This window comes from Echinops telfairi, unplaced genomic scaffold (assembly GCF_000313985.2).
Source record: "Echinops telfairi isolate 266 unplaced genomic scaffold, ASM31398v2 ScPeMD7_7469;HRSCAF=8507_0, whole genome shotgun sequence".
In the NCBI taxonomy this organism is placed as follows: domain Eukaryota; kingdom Metazoa; phylum Chordata; class Mammalia; order Afrosoricida; family Tenrecidae; genus Echinops; species Echinops telfairi.
In genome coordinates, this window is record NW_022111372.1 from 60948594 (window position 1) to 60972740 (window position 24147).

Here is a 24147-nt window from a genome sequence, read left to right on the forward strand (position 1 = left end):
TGTTTGCATTTATACACTGATTGTGAGAATGAATGTTCAGATTTTTCAAGCATGTGCTTCAGGAAGCTGCCCTTAGATCCCTCACGGGCCTCCCTTCAGGATCCTAAACCTCCGGGTCCCAGCCCTTTATTAATACTCTAGTAACAACAGCTAGTGTCTGCTCCTTACAGGGGAGGATGGTGACGTTTCATCTCATGCACTTTTGATGTTATCCGAAGGGACCAGTCCCTGGGGAAGACATCATGTTGGGTAAATTAATAATGAAAGCGAGGACATCCATCCATAAGATGGATTGACACATCTGTGAGGATGCTACATGCCCAGACAATACTTCACTGTAGTCCGGGAGGCTGCTATGATTCAGAATGGACTCAATGGCCCAAGGGCACCTACGCCACCACCTTCACCTTCGGTTGCAGAAGCCTTGTGGAGGACAGCTAAGCCAAAGGCTGCTGTGGGTGGGTCAACCCACCCAGAGGCGAGGTGGAAGAAAGACCTGGTGACCTACTTGTGGAAGCTCACAGCCTTGAAACCCCCGGGGAACTCAGGTGGATTCAACTCAGTGGCATCTGGGTTTGTCTTGCTTTGTGAAAACACTTGTTGAGTGTGCTCTGCAAGGGACCTAATAGACTCCACAACAGTACATGGCATTGGCTTCCAGAAACGCATTAGCATATTTTACTAGCAGGCTGCACGCAGCTCACCCCCTCCTCTCCGTGGAGAGTCTCGTGTGGTGGAAGATGCCGTGAGTTATGCACTAGAAGAGGTACCCCAGCCTCCTGCGACCTCACATAATTGTACAAAGATTGGGGGAGACAGGAATCAATTGATTGTTAGAATACCCTAAGATTTGCAATCAGTTTATGATTTAGAGTCTTGATGGTGACCAGTTAAACTTGGTTCGTGTGTGAGCATTGGTTTCAGTCGGAAGCTCTGAAGTTCTCCCCATAGAGCTTGCTTGTTGCTAGGCTACCAGGGAGTAAGCTGTAGGTTTGTGTAGCAGTTTGACTGAGCCATCTCCAGAGGATGCTTACTGTTTTCTAGGCATTATCTCATTCATTCTCACAACAATCAGATGACGCATAGTCCTCATAGTGCAGACGATGAAAGAGATGGCCCAGGAACACTCAGCTACTGTGTGTCAGAAATAAGATTCAGGTCCTGCCCTGGTGATTCTAGAAGTTTCACCCTTATCCTTCTTTACATCAGAGGGCATCTCATGAACCTACCCCATGATGCTGCCTCCATTGTCTCACTCGTCAATTCCCCAGCTCCTGAAATGTGGAGCTGAGGCTTAGCATCTCGGGGTCCCCAGCCCAGGCACTCAGGGAATATTTGCTGAGTGCACCAATGGGTTTGTTTGCTATTTTGGCTTCCCAAAAAGTCCTTAGGTGATTCCACTCAGGAGAAGGGGACTCAGAAGTCCAAAGGGGTCTTCATGGAGGGGTCAAGGTCAGTGAAGCCAATGGGCATAAAGGCTGGACCACAAGGACAGAAGTACGGAAGTGTGGGCTTCCTGTGCCTGGCTGATGTGATTTCTTATTTACTGCACATTCCCATCTAATTGTCTTTAGCCGATGGCTTATCAAATATGTCACATCTGGCTCTTTGCCCTCCCAAGATCAATAGGAGGGTCTCATGTGGGCCGGTGGAAGAAATAAATCAAATATATCACCGAGGAGTGGAGCACACAGATAATGTGTGTAGTCACAAAACGACTTCCCAGGCCCTGAAGAGGAGCAGAGTCCCAGCATGGCCAGCTTCCCACAGAGCATGACCTGAACTTTCTCCTGGGGACCCCGTGAGCTGGGGCAAGTCACCTTGGTGCACTGGGTCTCCCTTCTCTTATCTCCAAGGTGGAGATAATGAGATCTACCTCTGAGGGTCATTTTGAGTCAGGCCCTGCTCATGCTAAGCACTCAATAAATGTTAGCTACTCTCAGGGTTATTATAACTGACATAAAAGCACGTAATATTGTAACTCTTTTGATCTAGCAATTCCACTCTTAAGACTTCTTCATCAGGAACTTATTAAAGAAAGGCATGAATATATACTGCAAAGGTATTTACTGCCAATAGTCTGTAATGTTGAAAGTCAGGGGGTGGGGCTCATTAAAAATATTTCCTCTATGCACAGAGTATCTTTGAGACATTTAAGATGAGATTTGGAAACATGTTCCTTACCTATGATTAAGTTACAAATGTTGGCCTGCTAACCATAAGGTTGGTGGTTCAACCCCACCAGTCACTCTGTTGGCAAAAGATGAGGCTGTCTGCTCCCATAAAGATGTCCAGCCTAGAAATCCAAGGTAGGTCACTGCTATGAGTCAGAATTGACTTGATAGAAGTGGGTTGGATTATTACAGATGAACAGAAAAGTGGAAAAGATCCTAAAACCGTTAATGATGTTTCCCCACGCTTGTCCTCCTCCCCCTCGCCGTCTCACTTTCATAGTGATCAAAACCTAACTAAAGTAGGCCTGGCAACCTGCCTCTGTGAACAACATGGCCCCCTGAGAACATTATGGACCGGTGCTTAGCTAAAGCACATGGGGTCACCTTGAGCGGAAGTTGATTCCACCTCAACCAACAGTACCCGAGCTTATAGTAATGGACCCTCTGAAAAACAAGATGATAAACCTTCTACAGGTTGCAGGTGTCAGGCAATGGTTCTAAGTGCTTGACAAAGGTTATTCATTCACATCTTGCAGTGTTGCCATGCATGCATAATATTGCATCACCATTTTACAGATGCGGTTAGTAAGGTACAGAGTGCCTTAGAAGCACTTGAGGATGCAGTTCTAGGCCAGGCATCCTGGCTTGGGACATGCTCTTTAGGCATGGTTCAAGGGTTCCACTACATAATTATTTAGCCATGGTTTTGATCATGTTCTTTTATGTATTTTAAAAGGTATAATGAAAAGTCTCATCCTGCCTTCATATAGATACTAAGGCTCTAGGTATGGGCCCCTATTTGGTCTGAGAAAACGTCACTTACAATGGGTTGACCTACTGAATGGGAAAGATCAGCGACCGGCCAACCCAAAGAAGGAAGGCATCCATGTATACCACTTCCGGGCCCTTTGACTGCCTCCGTTTTTTTCATGGGCAAAGTGTGCACACTGCCCATAGTGTCTACCTCTTAGGGCTCTGTGAGGACAAAATTACTCCGAATAGTACCTTCTCGGAACATAGAAATCCCTTGTGGCTATTATTATTACAAATAGAAATAGACACTAGTATTAAAAGAAGGCTCTGGGTGGGAAACTTTTCATAAGCAGTCCAGCGATGAGTGAATTGAATGGATTTGTCCTATAATAATGTCTGCTTCCTGACAGAATGTTCTTACTGATTGGGACTTAATTGATGATTTTTTGTTGCTATGGTTACTGCCGTCATGTACACTCCCAACTTGTGGCTACCCCATGTACAGTGTTTGCACCAGTTGGCTTTCAGAAGCAGATCACCGGATGTTTCTAGTCCGTCTTAGTCTGGAAGCTCTGGGGAAACCTCTTTATCATCATAGCCGCACACCAGCCTCCCTGGATAGATGGCTGGTGAGAGCACACATGAAGTGCTCTGGATAGGATGGGAACTAGGTCTCAAATGAACATGTTAGAAGGCACTAACTTTTGTGATGATCTTAGAACACAACTTTCCCTAACACCTTTGAACATAGACTCAAACTGTGGTAACTCTATTGTTTATTAGGAAGCGTAAAGATATTCCCTGGGCATTCTTTGGCTGCTGGCCAATGGGTGTCGGCTCAAATAAAGTGGCAAGTACACTGGCGGATGCTGTTCAACAAACACCAGGCAGAGTAAAGGCACATCTGCTGGGCGCATGTTCCTGCCAGGATGCCAAAGCAGCCGCATAATACCAGGGAGCCTGTGACGCTGCCTGCAGTAGTGAATGGTTTTAAAACAGTGTTCCACAGCTCATTTTACAATTTGCACGCCAACTCTCTCCTTTTATATCTAAGGCAGGGCATTAGATATTTTAACTGGTTCAATCTTGAAACAAGTATTTCCTATTCCCCCTCTTTCAAACTTTTTGGATCAACTTACTGGAAGAGGATTTAGTGATTAGAAGGGAAATGATGAAAGAAAACACTGTTGCTCTTTGCAACTACACACACACACATTATGTTTTTTCTCAAAACTGCAAGTAAAGCAAAGTATATAAGTTGAATATTGATACAAAACTACAGTCATCATTTGCATCCTCCCAATATTTGCTTTATTCCAAGTATACTCAACTGTCTGACAGATTCACTTGAGAAAAAGGAATAGAATAAGAACAGAAACGTAAACAGAATATTGTGGCAAACAGCTATATTTCACCGACTCCAATGAATAAATGTGAACAATCTCTCATATTTATTACTGTGCATGTCTGTGTGTGAGTGTAGGCGAGAGTGGGAGAGACTTGCCATTCTCTGTGATGCTTTATTACGGATGAAAACAAGGAGTTGTTAAACCTACATCACAGTCCTCATTAGATGGATCGACACAGTGGCTGCAACAATGAGCTCACACATAGCAACAATTGTGGGGGAAGCACAGGACTTGGCGGTGCTTTATTGCATTGCACACAGGGTCACTATGAGCTGGAACTGACTCATGGGCACCTACAGCAGTAACAAAATTCTAGATGGAATTATCCTCATGAGTTTAGTCAGTCTCCTTCTTTTTCTGTGTGTACTCTCTCTGTATTACACACACACACTAAACCAAAAAACCAAACTCAATGCCATGGAGTCAATGCTGACTCATAGTGACCCTATAGGACAGGGTAGAACTGTCCCTGTGAGTTTCCAAGACTGTAACTCTATAGTGGAGTAGGAAACTCTATCTTTCTCCAGAAGAGCAGCCTGTGGTTTCAAACTGCTGACCTTGCAGTTTGCAGCCTAAATTGTAACCACTATGCTGACAAGACTACACACACACACACACACACACACACACACACACACACACAATTACAATATCAAAATTATAAAGACAATGTGTATTTTAATGGTAACTTAAAAAATAAAGGTCTTTTGCTTTAAATAAAACCCTGTAAACGGCTGGACAATAGTTCCTCTGAGCCTCACCATCATCCATCTGTAGCTTTGGCGTTGACCTTCTAACTCATGCCTGTTTTCTCGGATGCTGTTAATTTCCTGAGTTTCATGAACTGAAGCATCAGCTTTTTGAAAACATGCACACAGTCCTCCCTTTACACTCCTCTTCAACAGCAGACCTCTGTAAAACTCACGTCCACCCCCCACCGCCCCCCACCGCCTCGTGAGACTCCTCAGCTCTGCATGGGGGCCAGGCAGCGGGGGATTTTGGGTTTCTGTGGCAGCTTCGGTGTTTCTTGGGATGCCGCTGAAACACACCCTTTCCCACTCACTATCTCTGTACCCAATGCTCTGCATTTATGACAGTAAAAACGCGGCTACTCGGCAACTATATGGCGTGTTAACAAATGGCGAGACGAGAGACAAGAGTAGCCCTGTCTGTCAGGATGTCAATGTGGTGGGACCGTGATTCTCAGTGGGTTGGCAGTTTTGTCTTGATGGAGTTGTGATCCGATGCCCTCAGTGACTGACGACCTGGTCCTTGGAAACCCACCATGTCTGTGAGTGAGGAGTGGTTGCAGTCAGGGTGAATCTTCCAGAAAAGCACTTCCCATGTAACTCAGAAGAAACCAAGAGGCCTCTAGTTTGGCAAACTCTTTCTTTGCTGCCACAAGCTCTTTTGGAAAGGAGGGCCCTGAAAACTACGGCCATGGAAAAGATCCTGCTTCCAAAGGGAAGTGTCTGATGAGGGGCTTCTGCAAAGTGCTGTGTGATGTGCTACGCCAGCCTCCATCCAAGCCCTTGCATGCCCCCCACCTTTGCCAGGAGCTGCAGAGCTCTAGAGCAGCGGTTTTCAACCTGTGGGTCGCGACCCCTTTGGGGGTCCAATGACCCTTTCACAGGGGTCACCCAATTCATACCAGTAGCAAAATTACAGTTATGAAGTAGCAATGAAAATAATTTTATGGTTGGGGGTGGGGGGGTGTCACCACCACATGAGGAACTGTATGAAAGGGTCACGGTATTAGGAAAGTTGACAACCACTGCTCTAGAAGAATGGCGAGGCATGTAACTGAGCAGCTTCTCCCTGGTCAATGGGCACTCGGAGCACAGGAGCGCCGATGCATCTCTGAACGAAAACACATGCAGGTGCACCGACTCGGGCAATAGAGACTGGGATGAGGAAAGAGAGTTCATTTTCAAATCAGGCGCTGAAGGAGAAAGGGATAAACCCAAGCCAGCACAGCCAACACTACAAATTGCCTTGTGTCTATCTGCTCTTAAGGCCTGTCGTTAGGGAATTCTACTGATGAGAGGACAAACTGATGAGAGGACAAACAGGAGAGCTTGCTCAGCTCATTTGCTTGTGATCCATGGCTGCTAGCTCTGCCAAAGTGGCGCCCCCATGGAGCGATCCGTGGTCGCTCAAACATCCCCCCTATTGTCTAATGTGTTTCACAGGGGCATCCTTTGGTGTTCGGTCCAATAGACGCACCTTGGTGCAGAGCACTGCAGGCTGACAGCCTCTGCCCTGTGCTGCCCGCCATTCAACCTCTGGCTCCTCCCTCTCATCCACCTGCAGGAGTGCCTCTGCAAGCCACTGGGCTCCTGGCTCTGTCAGTCTGAACGAGGGAACAGGCATTTTTAATATTTGCTAAACAGGACTGCAGAAAAGGCGAAGTCCCGGCAGGGTTCCTGCTTCTTATTGTCTCCGGTTAATCACGCACCTAGTTTTCTGATTATTGACTCATTCTCGCCAAGGGTTTTCCTTGACCTGACAGATCAGTAGCCATCAGTGATGAACTGTCAAGCTCCCTGCTCGCCGCCTTAGCCATCCAAGATCCTGACTGGCTGCAGCGACCTGGGAGGCTTCCTTGGCCGCCCAGCACCGGAGCCAGGTCAGATGATCGCCGGCGCCCAGCGCCCACCCGGGTACGATCTGTCTTCCTTCTTGAGCAAATCTGACACCGTTTGTGGGATTTCAAATATTTGCCAAGATGTACCAGGCTGCCAGACACACAGCATCCCCCCCAAGAATACAAGACCGGCGCACTAAGAATATGGCTTGTCTCTGCATTATATATATATTCTCCTTTCTCTGTCTGTGCCTTACAAAATGCAATGCAGGGTGTCAAAATGCTGCCCTGAAAACACCATTTAATATCCACCATCTTTCCAACTGACAAAGAGTGGACAAAAAACATTCCTAGCTTCCACAAGGGGCCCAGGGATGAAAATGGAGAGGCAGACACTGCTGCTGGCGGGGAGTGGGGTGGTGGTGGTGGTGGAGAACAAAAGACAAAACAAAGACTTGTTGCTGTCAAGTTGATTCTGACTCATAGCGCCCTCCTGTGTTGCTGAGCAGAACTGATCTCCCTAAGGCTTCTGGATGTGACTTTGCCAGCAGATGGGCAGACGTTTCTTCTGCCGTGCCTCCAGGGTTGTTTCCAACTGTCAGCCGCGTGGCTTGTAGGCAAGCCCGGGACCATGTGCACCTCTCTGGGACCCCATTCAGCAGTGTCCATGGTACACCGTTGTGGAAGGACAATCCGTGTGAAGTCCTTCAGGCTCCAGCTCAGGAGGAAGAATAAGGAGTCACCACCAGCACAGGCATCCTTGCAACCTTGTGCGTGCACCGCCTTCAGGCTTCTGGCTGCCCATTGCTGGCGCTTCTCCTCGCAGGGACATCGCAGGGTGGCAAGTCCCCTGAAATGAGGCCATGCTCGCGTTGGTCAGTCAGAGGAGGCTCCGGGAAGGCTGGCCAGCAGGAATCTGTAGGAGTGGCTGCCCAGCTCCTCTTCGCCCTCACTTGCCTCAGGGAGCTGCCGACGGCTTCGGGAGCAGAGCCTGCGGCGGCTGCGTGTTTGAGGGAGCTGGTTGCGGTAGGGTGCCTCAGCGCTCGTTCCCTGTCGTAGCGGCCTCACGGACACCATCTAGCCCTGTGCTAATCTCACAACTGTTGTGAAGTCTGAGCCCATGGCTGCAGCCCCCTGTCAATCCCTCTTGTCAAGAGCCTTCCTCTTTGTCACCCCTTCTCTACTTTGCCAAGTAGGAGGTCCTTCTCCAGGGATGGGTCTCTCCCGATAACATCCTGCCATCCTTGCTTCCAAGGAACGCTCTGTCTCTACTTCTGAGATGGATGCATTTGTCCTTCCGGCAGTCCACCGTGCTTTCAGTGGTCTTTGCCAGCACCCTGGTTCACATACACAGGTTATTTTGCAGTCTCCTTACTCAGTGTCCAACTTTTACATGCATAGGGAGCAAATGAAAATATCATGGCTTGGGTCAGATGCAGCGCAGTCCTCAAAGTAACATCCCTGCTTGTCAACACTTTGAAGCGGTTTCATCCAGTAGACTTGCCCAGCGCAATGAGGAGGTTGACATTGAGCAAAACCCTCAGGAACTCAACATGAACACAGGAAGCTGGGTTGCCCGGCCTCAGTGTGATTGACATTTTGGGCTGGAGAACTTTTTGTTGCCCTGGGGATTGTCGCTTGTATTATAGGAGTTTTGTTGTTCTTGTTTTGTTTTCTAACATCATCCCAGTCTCAACCTACAAGATGCCAATAGCATTTCAGCCCCAGATTGTGACAACTAAAAGTGTCCCCAGATAAATTGCAAAATATCCCTGCGGAGATAGGGTGATGGCAACCCCTCTCTCCCTTGCTGAGCATCACTGAAACAGAGTAGACAAGAAGTAAACCTTGTCATTTGAAGTGGTTAAGATTTGGAATTTGTTGTGGTGGCTCATGTGGGTTTCTAATGTCAAAAACAACACGTAAAATTTTAGCCAAAGAGGATTGATGGCCTCAGATGAGAGAGGCTTTGACTCTCCTTTCTGCTTCTCTGTCATGACAACTTAAATCCACGGCTATCAAATGGGTTCTAGCTCATAGCAGCCCTGAAGAGATCTTCATGGGAGCACACAGCTTCATCTTTCTCTCCAGGAGCAGCTGGTGTGTTTGAATCGCCTGCTTTATGGTTAGCAGCCCAATGCCTAACTTAAATCACCACCAGGCACCTCAAATGGAAACGGAACTAAACTCACAGGCAGTGAGTTCTAACGAAGCTCAGGAGAAATTTCTGAGGCTGTATATCTTTACTGGAGCGGACAGACTCAGCTTTCTCCCAAGGAGGGGGAAGTGGGTTTGAACCATCTTGAGATTAGCAGTCCATCGTCTAACGCGCAGAACCACCAAGGACCCTTGGTCTGTTCTTAATAAGAACAGAAATATGATGATTAATTTGATTTTTAACAGTATATTTCTATGCTTGCCTACATATAGGTATCATTTACTAGGGCCGTTCAGAATTCCCAGACACGTACACACCATTCTATCTTTATATTATGCTTTAGTTTACAAAGCATTTTCTCCTCCTGTCATTTTTGTGGAGGTCACCATGGTGGCATAGTGGTTATGTGTTGGACGGCTAACCCCAAAGTCACCAGTTCAAACCCACCATCCACTCTGTGGGAGAGAAATATGGCTTTCTACTCACCTAGAGGAATTGTCTTGGGAATTCACAGGAGCAGCTCAACAGTGTCCTACAGGGTCACTCAGAGTCAGACTGGCTTAATGGCAGTGGGTTTGGTTTTGGTTCGGATCATTTTTGTTGTCACCGTTAAATTACAGCTACTTTGGGAGGTTGGTGACATAGACAAGGAAAGTGAGGCAAAGAGAAGCGAAGGGGTGTGGCCACAGCCACACTGTGAAGATGTAGAAGGGCCCACACTGGAGATCTCCCTCCAACTCTAGGCACTATGCCACACCACCTCTGTGTCTCTCCTTAAAGCCAGTTTCAAAAAGTCTGCTGGGACAGCCTCTGAATTGGGAAAATTGAGCGGGTAAGAAGAGATTCTTGGACAATGATACTAAAACTTGTAGGCTCTCAGAGAATGCTACAGAATAAAATGGAACCACAGCTGTCTTCATGCAACACAGCCCATAGAATTTCCTATTCTGCCCTCTTCCCTACTTCTCTCTCTTTTTCCCTCAAATGGGTCACCTTGGCTACTCTGCCAATCCTCATAGAACGTATGTTCCTTGATAAGATATGCCAATAGAAATGAGAAATTCTATAACGGGTTGAGACGTGAGTTAGTCACCTATCTCTGCAAAGAATGAAGCCTTGCCTCCTGGAGGAAATGTAGCTCATCAAATGGACATGAATGCATGTAATGACAGAGAATGAATGTGAGGATGTGCAGAGATCTATTGTTTTAAAAAGAAGTGGCCTTATATAGTACCTGCCTTGTGTGTTCTCAGCATCTGTACTGTGCCTCACTTACTTGACCTCTCTAGCTCACGCTGAACTCTCAAATTGGCAGCTGGACTGAAATCCCAGCTCCTGTCAGCCCATACCTATTCATTTCCCTTCCCTTCAAATACATGATGGTGCTGTCCTGGGAGGGGAGCTATTTTGAGAGGATGATCACTAGAACAATCACAGGCTTGGCAGCAGATGGACAGTACAGTGCAGTCACAAAGGGAGAAAAGACATTGTCCTGGAGGATTTCAGTCTTGAATGTCAGGACAGCAGAGACTGGGCAGACTAGATCCCTGCTTCCTGTCCACTATCACTCAGCTACAGAGAGTTACCTACTTGGCTTGCCATGATCATTGGCGTCCCATGAATTGAGTTCCTCAGAGCATGCAAGGCACAGGAGATAATAATACTTTGGAACAAGGTGGGGAAGAAGCATTTTCCCAACAAAGCTCCTTGCATCCAACTGGCAGAGAGGAAAGTTATGCTCAGCTATGCCCAGAGGCATGTTCCGACTTCTTTGAGTACTAATGCCAATAAGCAGATTTCAGCACTGGAAATCCTCCCCTGGGCTCCAGGAGGGTCAGTGGGGCTTGAAGGTCAGGGAGACCACCTAACAATTTGCATCACTTCTCAGGGCAGCACCTGCCTTTTACTAGAAGCTGCAGAAATGCCTCAGGGACTCCTTTCAGTAGAATCTCTCTCTGTCTCTCTGCTTGAAGAACAGATGTGATTTCAGTACCAGGGGTTCTGCTTGGTCAGGGGCTGTGTCAGCTCATCTCAGGATAATTAAAACCCCACCCAATGGATATGTTTCTAGATAGATGGATGAATAACTCATTGATAACTATGTGCTTTGCATAATAATAAAAATATATATAGCCATTCCTGTTCAAAAACAGGTAATTAACCCTTTAGTGCCTCCACTGACCATTTCTGGCTGCACAGGTGGCATGTAAATGCCTTTCATCTTGAGAGCCAACATTGGTCAGTTGGTAGTAGCTGCCTTGAGAGTTATGGTAGAGATATTTGTGCACTAGACTCAGTGGGGAAAGTGTGCTGTTATCGATTAGCAATGTCTGCCATGAGCTACAAGAAGAGATGCTTTGGGTGTGCCAATGTTTTTAAATCTCCAAATTCTTCAAATTGATGATTCTAGACCAGTGTTTCTCAAAGTGAGTGACACTGCCCCCTAAAGGGCAATGAGATAATTGAGGAGGGCTGCAAAAGCAGATACCTACACTTTATCCTGGGTTATGGGCTAGAGTGCGGACAATTTTAATAGCCAGCATAATTTATTTACCAATTTATTTGGCTCACTCCCCCTTTTCAGAAAAAGAAATTACTTAGTACTCCACTGGCATTTGCTTTTGCAGCCCTCCTGGTCCAAATTTGATGGGAAATAATGGGCATTTATAGATGTGTTTCCTCGGTGGCTATATGTTTCCTCAGTGTAATTGCTGGATCTGAGGGAAAATGGGAATATATAATTACTGGAAAAGAAAAACTTAGTAGGTAGGTGTTAATTCACCCCCTCTCCCCCCAATGCTACATAAAATAAAACTTATTTCAGGACACATTGGAGGAGGGATTACAGGAAAACACAATGAAATCTATTCTGCCATGCCATACAATCTACCTAAACACTGTTTGCCTTATTTTCACAGTGTCAAGGATTTCCTCAGAAACAGTTCAGGAAAACACTGGCTGCCACAGGAAAACTGCTGCTGAAATTTGATTTGCCTTTTATCACTCTCTTCAAATACAATGGATTGTTTTCTAGGGATATTTGAGTCAATTAATCTAATAACCAGAACAGCTGATCAGCAAGTGTCTATGAATTAACCTCTAGGTCTAGCAAGCTGAATTCATTGGGTAGGGAGGTCACATGTTATTGAGATGTGATTCACATAACAAATCAGTGACTATTAGTATATTATTATATTGTACAAGCATCACCATTACACAATTCTAAAATATTGTCATTATCCCAAAAGAGAGGCTTTGCATCTCTTAACAAGCATTCCTTATAGCCTAGCTTACCCCATCATCTGAGAATCACCCATCTCCTTTCTACCTCCTGTCTCTATAGTCTTGCCTCTGATAGACATTTCATAGAAATGGAATCACACAGTTTGTGGTCTTTCGTATCTGGCTCCTTTCAACTAGCATCATGTTTTCAAGGTCCGTCCATGCTATAGCCTGTATTAAAGCTCCATGCCTTTACCAGTTGAATCCTATTACATTACATGGGTGCACCACATTCATGTATCTGTTTCCAGTTGGTGGATATTTAAATTGGTTCCCCTGTGTGGGCATAACACTGCTCTCTGATTCCTGCACAAGTATAAGCTTGAGTATCTGTTTCCAGTTCTTCCCAGATCATAGCTAGAATGCGTGGGCCATGTAGTAAGTGCATGGTTAACTTTCTGAAGAACTGGCAAACCACTGTCCACAGGGACCGCACCATTTTACAATCCCACCAGCAATGAACAAGGGTTTTAATTTTCCCATATCTTCACTAATACTTGCCATTATCTTAAAAATGATGATAATTATATCAATTCTAGTGGGTATGAAGTGCTAGCTTATTGTGAGGATGTTTAAATAAACAAACAAACACAAAAACACATCATCTCTATAGCAAGCCTGGCCATACCTGGGCATGAGAGGGTGGGAGTCCTCTTCGTATGTAAACACCAAAGAGAGCATCCTTCCCCAGGGAAATGTTGAACTTTAGGAACTGGGGCTGGCTGATGTGAATCTGTGACCGCCAGAACACCCCGGGCGGGACTTCTTGTGTTACACGCCGGCCAACTTCCGCTTCGCCACTGTCTATGCTGCTGTTTCTCAAGGACCAGGGCACTGCAAAGCAGATGAGCATCAGGTCAGTGACATCTGTATACATTAATTGGTTCCATATATCTCAGATCTACACACACACATGCATAGAATTCAGATTAAATTCATGGTAAATATCTCTTTAAGTCACAAATTAAAACAATAAAGATATACACTCCTATCCCACCTGAAATCTTGGTACAATGCTCTTTATTGATCAAATATAATGAGTACTGAGAATTTGATAAGCAGCTGTGTTGCTGCTAACCACCGGATATGACTGGGATGCACAATTTATCACAGGGGAATGGAAGGTGGGATTAATTTGGCACCAAATTTAATTCTTGCAGGCTTTTATTATTCTTTCCAGCCACAAACAAGTCCAATATACTCTGACATTTTCATAATTAAAAAAAGGGAGGTGGGTGGGGGAGAAAGGGACGTAGAAGAAGCAACACCAAACAGAAATCGGTCTGGAGTAAAACCATTTGAGAGCAACCAGGACTCAATATCAGGATGTCCTGAGAAGATGTCGGCCCCTTCCTTCAGTTCGAAGGAGGGTTTTGGAACCATGGAGAAAACCACAGCTCTCTTGGAAAAGTTAGTGTGTCTGTGATGGTGGTCTCTGGAACCTTCAGATGTCAAAAATATCAATTGTTCAAACTCAGCATCATGAATAAATAGGAGTTATGGAAATGCCTATCTGATTTATTTTATTTTTTAACTTTGTGTTGTGAATTAGGTGAAGTTTCTGAGAGCCGATCAGCTTTTCATTCAACAATTCGAACACCTTTGTTTCATGCCATTGGTTGTAATTCCCACAATGCAGCATCACTCATCCCACTTCCCCTCGCCTCCCATTTCCATTCTCCCCTCTTTCCCGACCCTTCTGAAGTTTGTCCGTGGGCAATGATGCCCTTTTGATCTCAAATGGTAGATTACTGTGAGGTGTGTGGATCTCACTAGTGTTACTGTTTTGCTTATCAGTCTACTAAGTCGAGTCATGGAAATACCTATTCTAAGAGAAAAATTTTCATGAATCATGAACCATCAGTGTCTCCTATACCTCTGAGGGAGTTTCCTTAAATCACAGATCTAAGGGAAAAAACAGGAGTTGCTAGTAGGAAAGCAAGTGGATTGTTTTCTCTGAGCTTCATTTTCTCGATCTCTAAAATGGGTACAAAACCTGGGTAGAACCTTGTAAATTTGTGATTCTTTCAAACAGATTCTGAACTTGGAAAAATGCAAACAACAAAAACAAAACCCCCCTAATCACGTCTATCCATTCTCTTATTGTCTCCGGACTTTCTAAACCAATGGACACAAAATGCAAAACGAACCAAGGTCATTTCTGTTTGGGGAAGCTTTGTACTTGGGTGGATCTGTGGGTCTGAAAACGTTTTCAGCTGAAAGGACACAGGATGGGAGACAAACTCCTCCCTGCATCCTGCAATGGATGGGCTCTTTGGGGAAATGTATCCATGTTTGGCCCTTGGAAATTGCAAATGGTTTGGGTGAAGAGAAATTAAAGACTGCTGTAGATAGATCTGAACCTGGGAATCAGGAGACCTGGCTTTGTTACTGTCAACTAAGACATGCCTCAACGGTCTTGGTTCCAATTCCCCCAACTGCAAAGTGGGTGCCGTTTTTGGATCTCCGCGGGCCTTCCATACCTAAATGATACAATAAAACCACAGGGCAGTTTGAGGGAGTGAAGTTGTAATTTGTTTCTCCTCTTCTTCTTTAACAAGCGAGGCAATGGTTAATTTTCATTTGATTCAATAGGAAATCAAATAAGAAGTCAAACAAAGCTAACAGGAGCTGGAAATAAAGCAAGGGAAATACTGGTGTAGCCATTAAGACATGCTCCTTGACCTGTCGGATGATGAAACTTGGGAATGATCTTGAGGACAGTTTGGGATGGCGTCATGAGAAGGAAGAGACTCCCTGAGTGGCTCCGATATTCAGATGGGGTTCAGTCGATGTGTTTCTCATAGACATTTTTAGATTGGCTAGAAATTCTAATGGAGAAAGAGCTTGGCAATTGACTCCCCCAAATCAGCCAGTTGAAGCCCTATGGGTCCCAGGGGTGGGGCAGGACCAGGCAGCCGCCTGTCCGTTGTGCTTGGGTTCCCTGAGCTGAGAGGTGACTTGAACGCAGCTAACAACAACAACAACAACAACAACAATATTTCAACAATGGGCATGGAATGGTCAGGGGGAGGAATAGAGCCAGGTGATTAAGAGTAGAGACTCCAGGCTGAGACTGCTGGTGTTCAAATCCAGGCTCTGGTCTGACACTTGCCACATGCCTGGGTTCTTTGTGGCTCAATTGCCACAAGTGTCAGATTGGGAAACAATGGTGACTTATTTCAAAGAGTTGTTGTGGAGAGCTGACTCACAGGAACCCCTCAGAATCGTGTCTGACACACATAAGCACGGAATTCAAATGAACCATTGCAATGACTAGTGGTACTATTATAAGAGAAGTGTGCAGGGTGAGATTATGGTTTATTTGAGGACTTTGCTGAAATAATGAATTGTTTGTTCATTATTTGTTAAAGCAAGTTAGAAACATTTGTTAAAGCAAGTTAGTTAGAGCTCTGAATATCACAAATTAGGAATAACTTTTAAAAATATTTAAAAGGGCCGATCTTTTCACTGACCCAAGACCAAACAACAACAACAACAACAACAATAATAAACCCTTAAAATTTAAGGACAGCTGGGGAAGGCATATACCAAACAGGGCCCTCATAGGGTGTGATAAGACAACAGCCACAACAAAAACTCACTGGTCTTCTACCAGTTGGGGACCTTCAGTGGAGACTGAAAGCAACCCCCACACTTATAGTGTGGCAACTAAGGAAATGCATTAAAAAAAACAACTTTAGGGGGATGACATCTTTACACTTAGTAAGGTGGCTTTCCTTCACTTCAGGTGGGCTTTCCGGGGTTGCTGGGTTAATGACAGGCTATGAAAAGGCAGCAAGAAGCAGCGGCCAGGAGCCCTCTAACCTACTGTGGAAACCTGAATGGATATGTGTCATGTCAGGCCAAAGATGGACATGGTAGATGGCACAGGACCCAGAGACCGGCTGCTCTACAGAAATTCAGACAAGGAGTTTCAGGGGAGTCTTGTTGGGTTCTTTCTACATTATGCAATTCTCCTTTTACGAGAACCCGACGTCAGAACCTTAGGGACCCCTGGTGGCATAGTGGTTATGCACTAAGAGGTGACCCACAGCATCAGCAGTTCAAACCCATCAGCTGCTCCTCGGGAGGGGCGGGGCTTCTACAGTCTCCGAGGTCCACAGGGCAGAGAATCACTATATGTTGGCATCGACTTCATAGCAGTGAGTTGTTGTTTTTTTAACTTCAGGACCTTAGTACATTAGCTGCTGCTTCCATGATGTTCAGTCCCTGGGTGGTTCGACTCCACCCAGAGGCATCTTGGAAGACAGGACTGGCCATGTACTTCTGGTTAACATACTCGGCTGCTAACTGAGAACTTGAAAGTTTGAGTCCTCCAGAGACATCTTGAAAGAAGGTCCGGGCTCTCTTTCTGAAGCATTAGACATTGGAACCCCAATGGAGCACAGCTTGTCGGCTGCACTCCACAACCGCTGGTGCCGTCCTGCCCAGGCTAGCGTCTGTCTCATGAATCAAACCTCCTCATAGGGCTTCCTTCGCATCTCACTCATGGCCTGCCCACTCGATGCTGCAGTGCAGGTCGGTGGCGAAGAAGATTTGGGAATCAGACCGTCAGGATTGCAATCCCAACTCTCCTTTTCGTTGCTGTGTGACTTATAGCAACTTGCTTGGCGGTTCTGAGCCTCTGTTCCTTTCTGTAAGATGGGCACAGTAACAAATGGAACTACACAACGAAAGCTTAGCACAGGTCTGGCACATATCAATATAAAACCAATGCTAGCTCTCAAAACCACCACCACCACCACCACCACCAAACCAACCAACCCAAACGCACTGCCTTTGAGTGATGCCAACTCTTACCCACCCAACAGGGCAGGGTCGAGCTGCCCCTGTCGGTTCCCCAGACTGCAGCTCTCCACAGGAGTACAGAGCTCCATTGCTCCCCCTCAGAGTAGCTGCTGGTTTCGAACTTCTGACCTTGTGGAATACAGCTGAACAGTTAACCGCTATGCCACCAGGGCTCCCACATACTAGCTAGTTACTGTAAATAAAATTGTAAAAATATAAAAGGATTTAAAAATATAGATATTTGGCTTTCGTTTCAGAGCAAAACATTTTATTCAGAACAGATTTTTAAAAAACTGCACATGTATATGTGTGTGTGTGTAGTGTGTGTGTGTAGTGAGGGAGGGAGTCAGAGAGTGATGAATTCTTCTGGAATAGACTTAGCTGTGGGACAAGCTGAAACTGGAGACAGGGACAGGTCACACCACTGATTTCTAGGTGACCTTCTAGAAGCCAGCACGGTCTCTTAGCTAAACTTGATTGGCTAGCACTAACAGCACTTTCCCATGGACGTTCCTCTTCCTGGCACCCCGACTCCCTCACTAGATCCAGTGGTGACTTTTCCTGTGTCTACGGTGAACTTTACTGCAACCGAGACCGTTAGGCCCGAGAGTCACCAGGCAGGCCATCCTAAGTCACCCTCTGAGACAGGCAGAGTGGAGCAGAATGAACAGCAAAGGAGAGCGGGGTTGGCAGGGCTGCAGGCAGAGAGGAACGTGCCATGGGTGGAAAGGTGCTGGTGGTCAGAGAAACAAAGTCACATGGGCATTTGCACCCCGTTGCAGGTGTTGGTTTGTCCTCTAGCCGTTTCTCATCTGTGCTGCCCTGTGTAGCCTGCACCACCCAAGCACTGTGAGGTGGGCTATCATCCATCCTCCTTCCATGAAGCAAATGTTAACGAACGTTTCCTGTAGGATGAGAAACTCTTGGTCCCTAGGGAGAGGAGTGAGTGTCAAAGTCCTATCAGCATTGATGTAGACCAGTCTGTGGTCCAGGCTTCCATGAGCACGGCTTGGGTTTGCATTCGGGGGACAGCAGCATAGACAATTGGCAGCATGCCCTAGTCATCCTGTGGCAGTCCCGGCTCCACTTGTGGGCTCTAGGTGAGGTGTTCTAGGCGAGATGTTCTGGCAGCAGCATGCGGAGCCCACACCTCCCAGAGCAGGGGCTTCCCTCTCAAATGCTTCTAGCCGCTGCCCAGTGAAGACGTGGAAGTGATCATGTGGCCCTAAGGAGCAGACGCTTAGGAAATAGCCGTGCTGACTGTTTCATCTCCAATTCAGTGATGAGATTTTAGGTTTTTAGAGGCAACACGCTAATGATCAATTTTACAGCATCGCTCAACTCTCAAATTCCATGGAAGATTGCTCCTCATGTAAATGCGAAGCTATTGCCTATTTTGGAAGCATGTACCTAAAATTTCAACCAGTTAAAGAAGATTGATGCTGAGCAAGACGGCAGCCTTCCATAGCCACATTTAGGAACTAATCATTTCAGAAAATGTTGCCGTAATTCATTTATGGAAACAGTGAAACGATTCCCCAAACAAGTGATAAAGGAAATGGACTCATGGCCGTGTCATGGAAACGGAGCCTCAGATTCACACTTTCCTCCACTTAACCGAACTCCGCAGGCACCTTGGCATAAATCGGCCTGGCAGATTATTCTGCATCACATATTTTTATCTATCACAAATAAAGTGGGATTTGGAATATTGCTCCAGCCATTACACCTCGTTTCCATTTATTTGGAAATCAGGACGACCATTCGAGGGTTCTGTTTAACCAAGAGATAAGTGCAAAGCTTCCCCGCATGAACTGAGGTTCACTGCCCCGGAATACAGCTTGCCTGTGTATCAGAAACCGTCAGCTTCGGCCTGCTGCCAGCTGGCTATTCTTCACAAGCACATCTCCATCCCGCGAGCCACTGCTCGGGAGATGATATTCGCAACATTACATAGGGACAGGCATTTTTATACACTCGCTTGGCTCTTGGGACTCTATGAGGCCTTTACATTCTTGGAAACCTCAATTGAGAGTCTCATATAAAAAGGGCCAACCTTGGCCACTAAGAGGGTAAGCAAGCGGTGAGATATCTGGAAGCTCAGGTGGAACCTGCTTCCACATTAATAGGCAGTTTCGCTTATTAGTAATGGTTGTAGTCGTCTAATTTTATTGACTGGCCACTGTTGGCTGTGTAACCTCATGATAGCCTTATGGCTGGGTCACAGCGATAAAGTGACTTGCTTAAGGTCACACACAGAGAGGGTGGCAAGCTTTGTTGATGGACTTTGGAGCCCATGCATCTAACCACCATGCTGACTGCAGGTCTGACCCAGAGCCAATCAGGAGGGAGTCAAAGATGGATGTGCCTGTGGAGGTAGCAGACCAGCTGGCTTAGCAGAGCGGACTCACTCCTGCATGTCAGCTATGGAGTGTGGCCAATAAGGGTCAGAGGCTGTTCAGTGGGAGGGAGGTTGGATGCCATTGTCAATGCCCATGTCAAGCAGAAATGATGCTGTGTACAAAAGGAGCTATGAGACGAAGAAGGAGGCTGGGAGCAGCAAACAGAAACCCTCAATCTCCAATGGGATGCTCTTAAGTAATAGGTAAATCTCTTAAGTGATATAACTTTGTATTTGCTTTCTAGGAGTCTATAACGAAGCACCACAAAATGGGTTTACAGCATCCACTGTTTAAAGAAAAGACATCCATTGTCTCCCAGTGGTGAAGGCTGAAGTCCAAATCTTTGTAGGCCACAGACCCTTCCAAGTCTCTACAGGAAGCCTCCGGTGTTCCTGCCCTTCTGGACACAGCATCCCCTAGCTTTCCTTCCTCTCTCTCTGCCTCCCCTCCTCTTTGATCAGGGCACCCACTCACATTGCATTAGGACCCACTGTACATGAGTAGGACCTCATATTAACTGATAACACCTTCAAAGACCACGTTTTCAAACCAGGGTGCCTTCATAGATATCCAGGGTGAGGATCTCAAGGTGTTTTTATTTGAGATACAATTCCATCTATAACACCACCGTGACACTGGAAGAATGACATGTCCTCCAAACGAGGAGGCAGTCTCACCGGTCTGGAGGTCATTGGCGTACATGAGGTCTTTCCGTGTAGTGTGAGGTTTGGCTCCAACACAATGACTCCTTGCTCTTCTGGGAGGTTCAGCGACATTGAATAGGGAAGTAACCATACAGGGAGGTGATCAGTTTGAAACTCTGGGCTGTGTTCACTGAGAGGTTGGCTGGAACCAGAGGAGGAATTACCAACCTCCCTGCTAATCTGGCTCTCAGTACCATGCATTAAGCCAACTAGTAAAAATCATTATGAAGTTTTTGCTGAAAGGGCAAGTGTAGAAGAACATGTTTCTAAACAGAATAATAGTCTTTGCCATTTTTTTTCCAACTTGCATACCATCTGGAAATTCTGATTTTTTTTTCAGAGGGTAGGAAAGAAATGTGCTCCAGGCACAAATAAATGTTTACAGCTGAGTTATAAACCGAGAATGGTAGAGCTTAAAACAGACAGGCTGGCAGTGATGAGGCTCAAGCTGCAGCGAGACAAATACTGCTGTGGGGAGCAGGCCAGCTTGTTCTCACAGTCCATGGGCGGACTGCCCAGTAAGCAAGGTAAGCATGGGCTGACTTGTGCTCACCTACTAATCTGGAACACTTTCAGCTCCTGCACGACTGTTCCCTCCAGAGTCGTAAGGACAGGTCAACCCATGCTTATGCTGCAGACTGGTCCTCTGTCCCTGTCAGGGACTGAGAATTTGGAACGAGGCTTTGATTCTGTAGGAACGGATGGGAAGGGGAGGAGGGAGGCAGGTGCTGGCCCTGCTCCTACTCCGAAGGAGAATCTTTGGTGTGGTGAAAAAGGTGACATTGTTCACTAAAGATTAGCAAGTCTGTGCAAGGAACACTTGCTTCTAGGCAAGCCCACCTTGCCCTTGGCCCGCTGACCAGGAAGTCGTGCTGTGTACTGATGTCACTGAGCAAATGTTGGAGAAGGAACCCTCATCTGGATTTCTCTGAATCTGCAGACAGCACCAGACAAAGATATGCACGCCGTTGCCCAGTGTGACATGCTGAAGGCAGTCTCCAGGTTTGGAAAATCCAGCCTCTCATCAAAACTGGTGACTCTCAGGGCCTTGCCAATGGAACAACTGAGTGGTGTCATGGTTCTGTCAGTGACGTTACCATGGGGGGTGCAGGAAATGCTGACTACCACAGAGTGAAGTTATGTGAGTGATCTCACACGTTCCTAACAGCCAGCTGGTGAAGAAGTGCCAATTTACAGATGAGGAATCCGAGGTCTAGACACCATAAATGACTTTCCGAGGGTCACATGGCTGCTAAGTGAGGAAGCTGGTGTCTGCATCCGACTAGACTGATGCCAGAGTCCTAGAGGAGGAGGCTTCCTCCACCACAGAGGCCATTCCGACTCCACAAAACTGGAAACCGACCGCCATTGGGTCCATTTGGACCCATAGCAACCCTTCAAGGTCTGAGCAGAACTGCCTCTGCGGGGTTCTCAGGCTGTTGACCTTCATAGGAGCAGACAATCTCATCTTTCTTTCATGGTTCTGCTGGTAGGTTCGAACTGTTGACTTTGCAATTAGCAGGTATGTTGTAACCCAATGTGTAACCCGTCTCCGCCACCAGGGCTCCTTCTAATGCCTTGTGACCCTGTATAGGTTTTGTGAGATTGTCAATCTTTATGAGAATAGTCAATCTCATCTTTCTTCTGAAGAGCAGTTGGTGGGTTTAAACCAGTGACCTCGGGGTTAGCGGCGCAACACTGAAACTACAGTGATACCAGGGCTCCAAGTTGGCTATTATTTTTTGTTGTGCCAGGAATATAGAAATGAGTTTGGGAATGATGTACAACAGCCAGAAAACATTTTTCTTTCTTTCAGTTAATGGCCATAGAATAAATATTTTCAGCTTTGAATGCCACTGAAGCTCTTTCAACTAGAACCCTGCCACTGTCAGGCAAACTCAGCCACAGATAGTATGTAAGTGAATGAGCATGGCGGTGTCCCAATAAGCCTTTATTTGTAAACACTGGTGACTGGCCAGATTTGATCCGTGGATTGCAGTTGGATGATCCCTCATATAGAGGACACTGAGAATTGACAATGTATGATAGGTTTGAAGAAGGATCCATGGAATTCTACTTGAGAATTGATTCTCCCTTGAAATCAGTGCACAGATTGGATACAGATGATGTGTCTTTTCAAATCACTTGTATGGCCCTGCCTGCTGTTGTCCAACCAATCAGACTGGGCTCCCTTATGCTCTCTGAGCAGGCCCACCTTCTGCCTCGAACCTTTGTCCTCCAGTCTTAAAGAATCTGAGCTCTGTGCCTCGGGTGCTCTCGTAATGAAGATTTATGAGTTAATTCCTCTGAGAGTAGAAATGCACAGGAGTGGTGAGTGATCCTGGCACCAGCACCCCCATCAAGCTTTCATTAAAGGAGAGAGGGGCGAGAGAAAGAAAGAACCCCAGACCACAACCCATGGGAAAGGGAAAGGAAGACAGAGTCCAAAGAAGAGACTCTTTCAGCTAATTAATCAAGTGCGGCTTTGTTACCATTAACATATTGGACTGTGTAGGCTGCCCTGTCTATTGGAGTCTTTTCCAAACCCGAGGAATGTAAACACTCCTAAAGACCCAGTAATGAAATCTCTATTGATGTGCTATCTTAGATGGGACTCACATGCTGGTGTTTTGCTTACATTTTAATTTGCTCCTGCAGGATTCTTGCCCAGTGATTGCTTAATAAGATTAACCTCCCTGGCAAAGTGTGGTGTATCTTGATGAAAACATTACCAGAGTGAGGGATTATTGTATTCTGCCAACACCCCTCCTCCCACCCCCAAATAAAACAGTGGTGGAAGGTGGGCATCATTTAATTAACTTATTGCCAAGATATCTTGATTGCCTCTTTGAAACACTGGGAAAGTCGTCCATTGGAATTGATTCGGGTTATCTTGATGTATAGAATCAGGGAGGTGAGTAAAGGTATCCTGACCTAAGATCACTTACCAAAAGAGATAGGTGTCGGCTGATAAAACAAGTGCTTTGCTGGTCTTTGTTTTTAACAGTCCCCAATTTAAGGCAACTTAAGAAGAGATGTGATGATATTCAGTTATCAGAAGAGTATTATTTTGTTGCTCAGAGAAGAGAGGCTCCAGGTTTTATTTCAAAGTTCAGTGCTTTTAAATTCTCCCAGCTTCCCATGGGTATCCTATTGGCAAAATTCATTGGACAACCGTCTCATAATTCATCTGGAAGAGATCTGAAGTGACGGTGCTGGGAGACTCGCACTGTCTTTGCAAATGCAGGTTGCAACTGTGGGTAACCGTCCATGCCATCCCCAACATGCAATGGGACGTGTGTTCCTTTGTTAATTAAGAGGTATTGTCCTCTTGGTTGACTTGCCTTCCTCCTGTTTTCTGCCCATACTGTGTGGGTTAGCTAAAAGGGAGCCTACTTCCAAGTGGGAGGAGTCCTTTGTGAAGACCAATGCACACCAAATCTGTGAAAAGGTTTCTTGGAGGAATGACTGAAACCCAAATGAAGTCCCAACATGATAGTGGGGCAAGAGGAAAGTAAAAGGAAATAGAGGAAAGACCTAGGAGGCAAAGGTCTAATACTGGCATGGATATATGTAAATGTATTTATATACTTAATGATAGGGAAATAGATCTATGTGCATATATTTATATGTTAAGTAACAAGGTAGCAGATGGCCATCTAGCTCAGAAGCAACAAAGTCCACATGGGAGAAGCATGCCTGCCTGTGTGATCATGAGGTGTCGATGGGATCAGGTATCAGGCATCAAAGACCCAGACCAAAAAAATCATATTAATGTGAATGAGGGTGAGGGCGGAGTGGAGGTCCAAAGCCCATCTGTAGACAATTGGACATCCTCTTACAGAAGGGTCACAAGGAAGAGATGA

The 24147-nt window shown here is 46.0% G+C and overlaps 1 protein-coding gene across 1 annotated transcript in view; it reads right to left on the reverse strand.

The window, feature by feature from the left end:
• TENM2 (teneurin transmembrane protein 2) overlaps positions 1 to 24147 on the reverse strand; it is a 1165990-nt gene that overhangs the window by 234319 nt on the left and 907524 nt on the right. The window contains exon 7 of the mRNA XM_045284698.1: positions 12992 to 13197. Within this exon, the coding sequence (XP_045140633.1) occupies positions 12992 to 13197 (206 nt within the window). The remainder of the gene's footprint in view (positions 1 to 12991; positions 13198 to 24147) is intronic.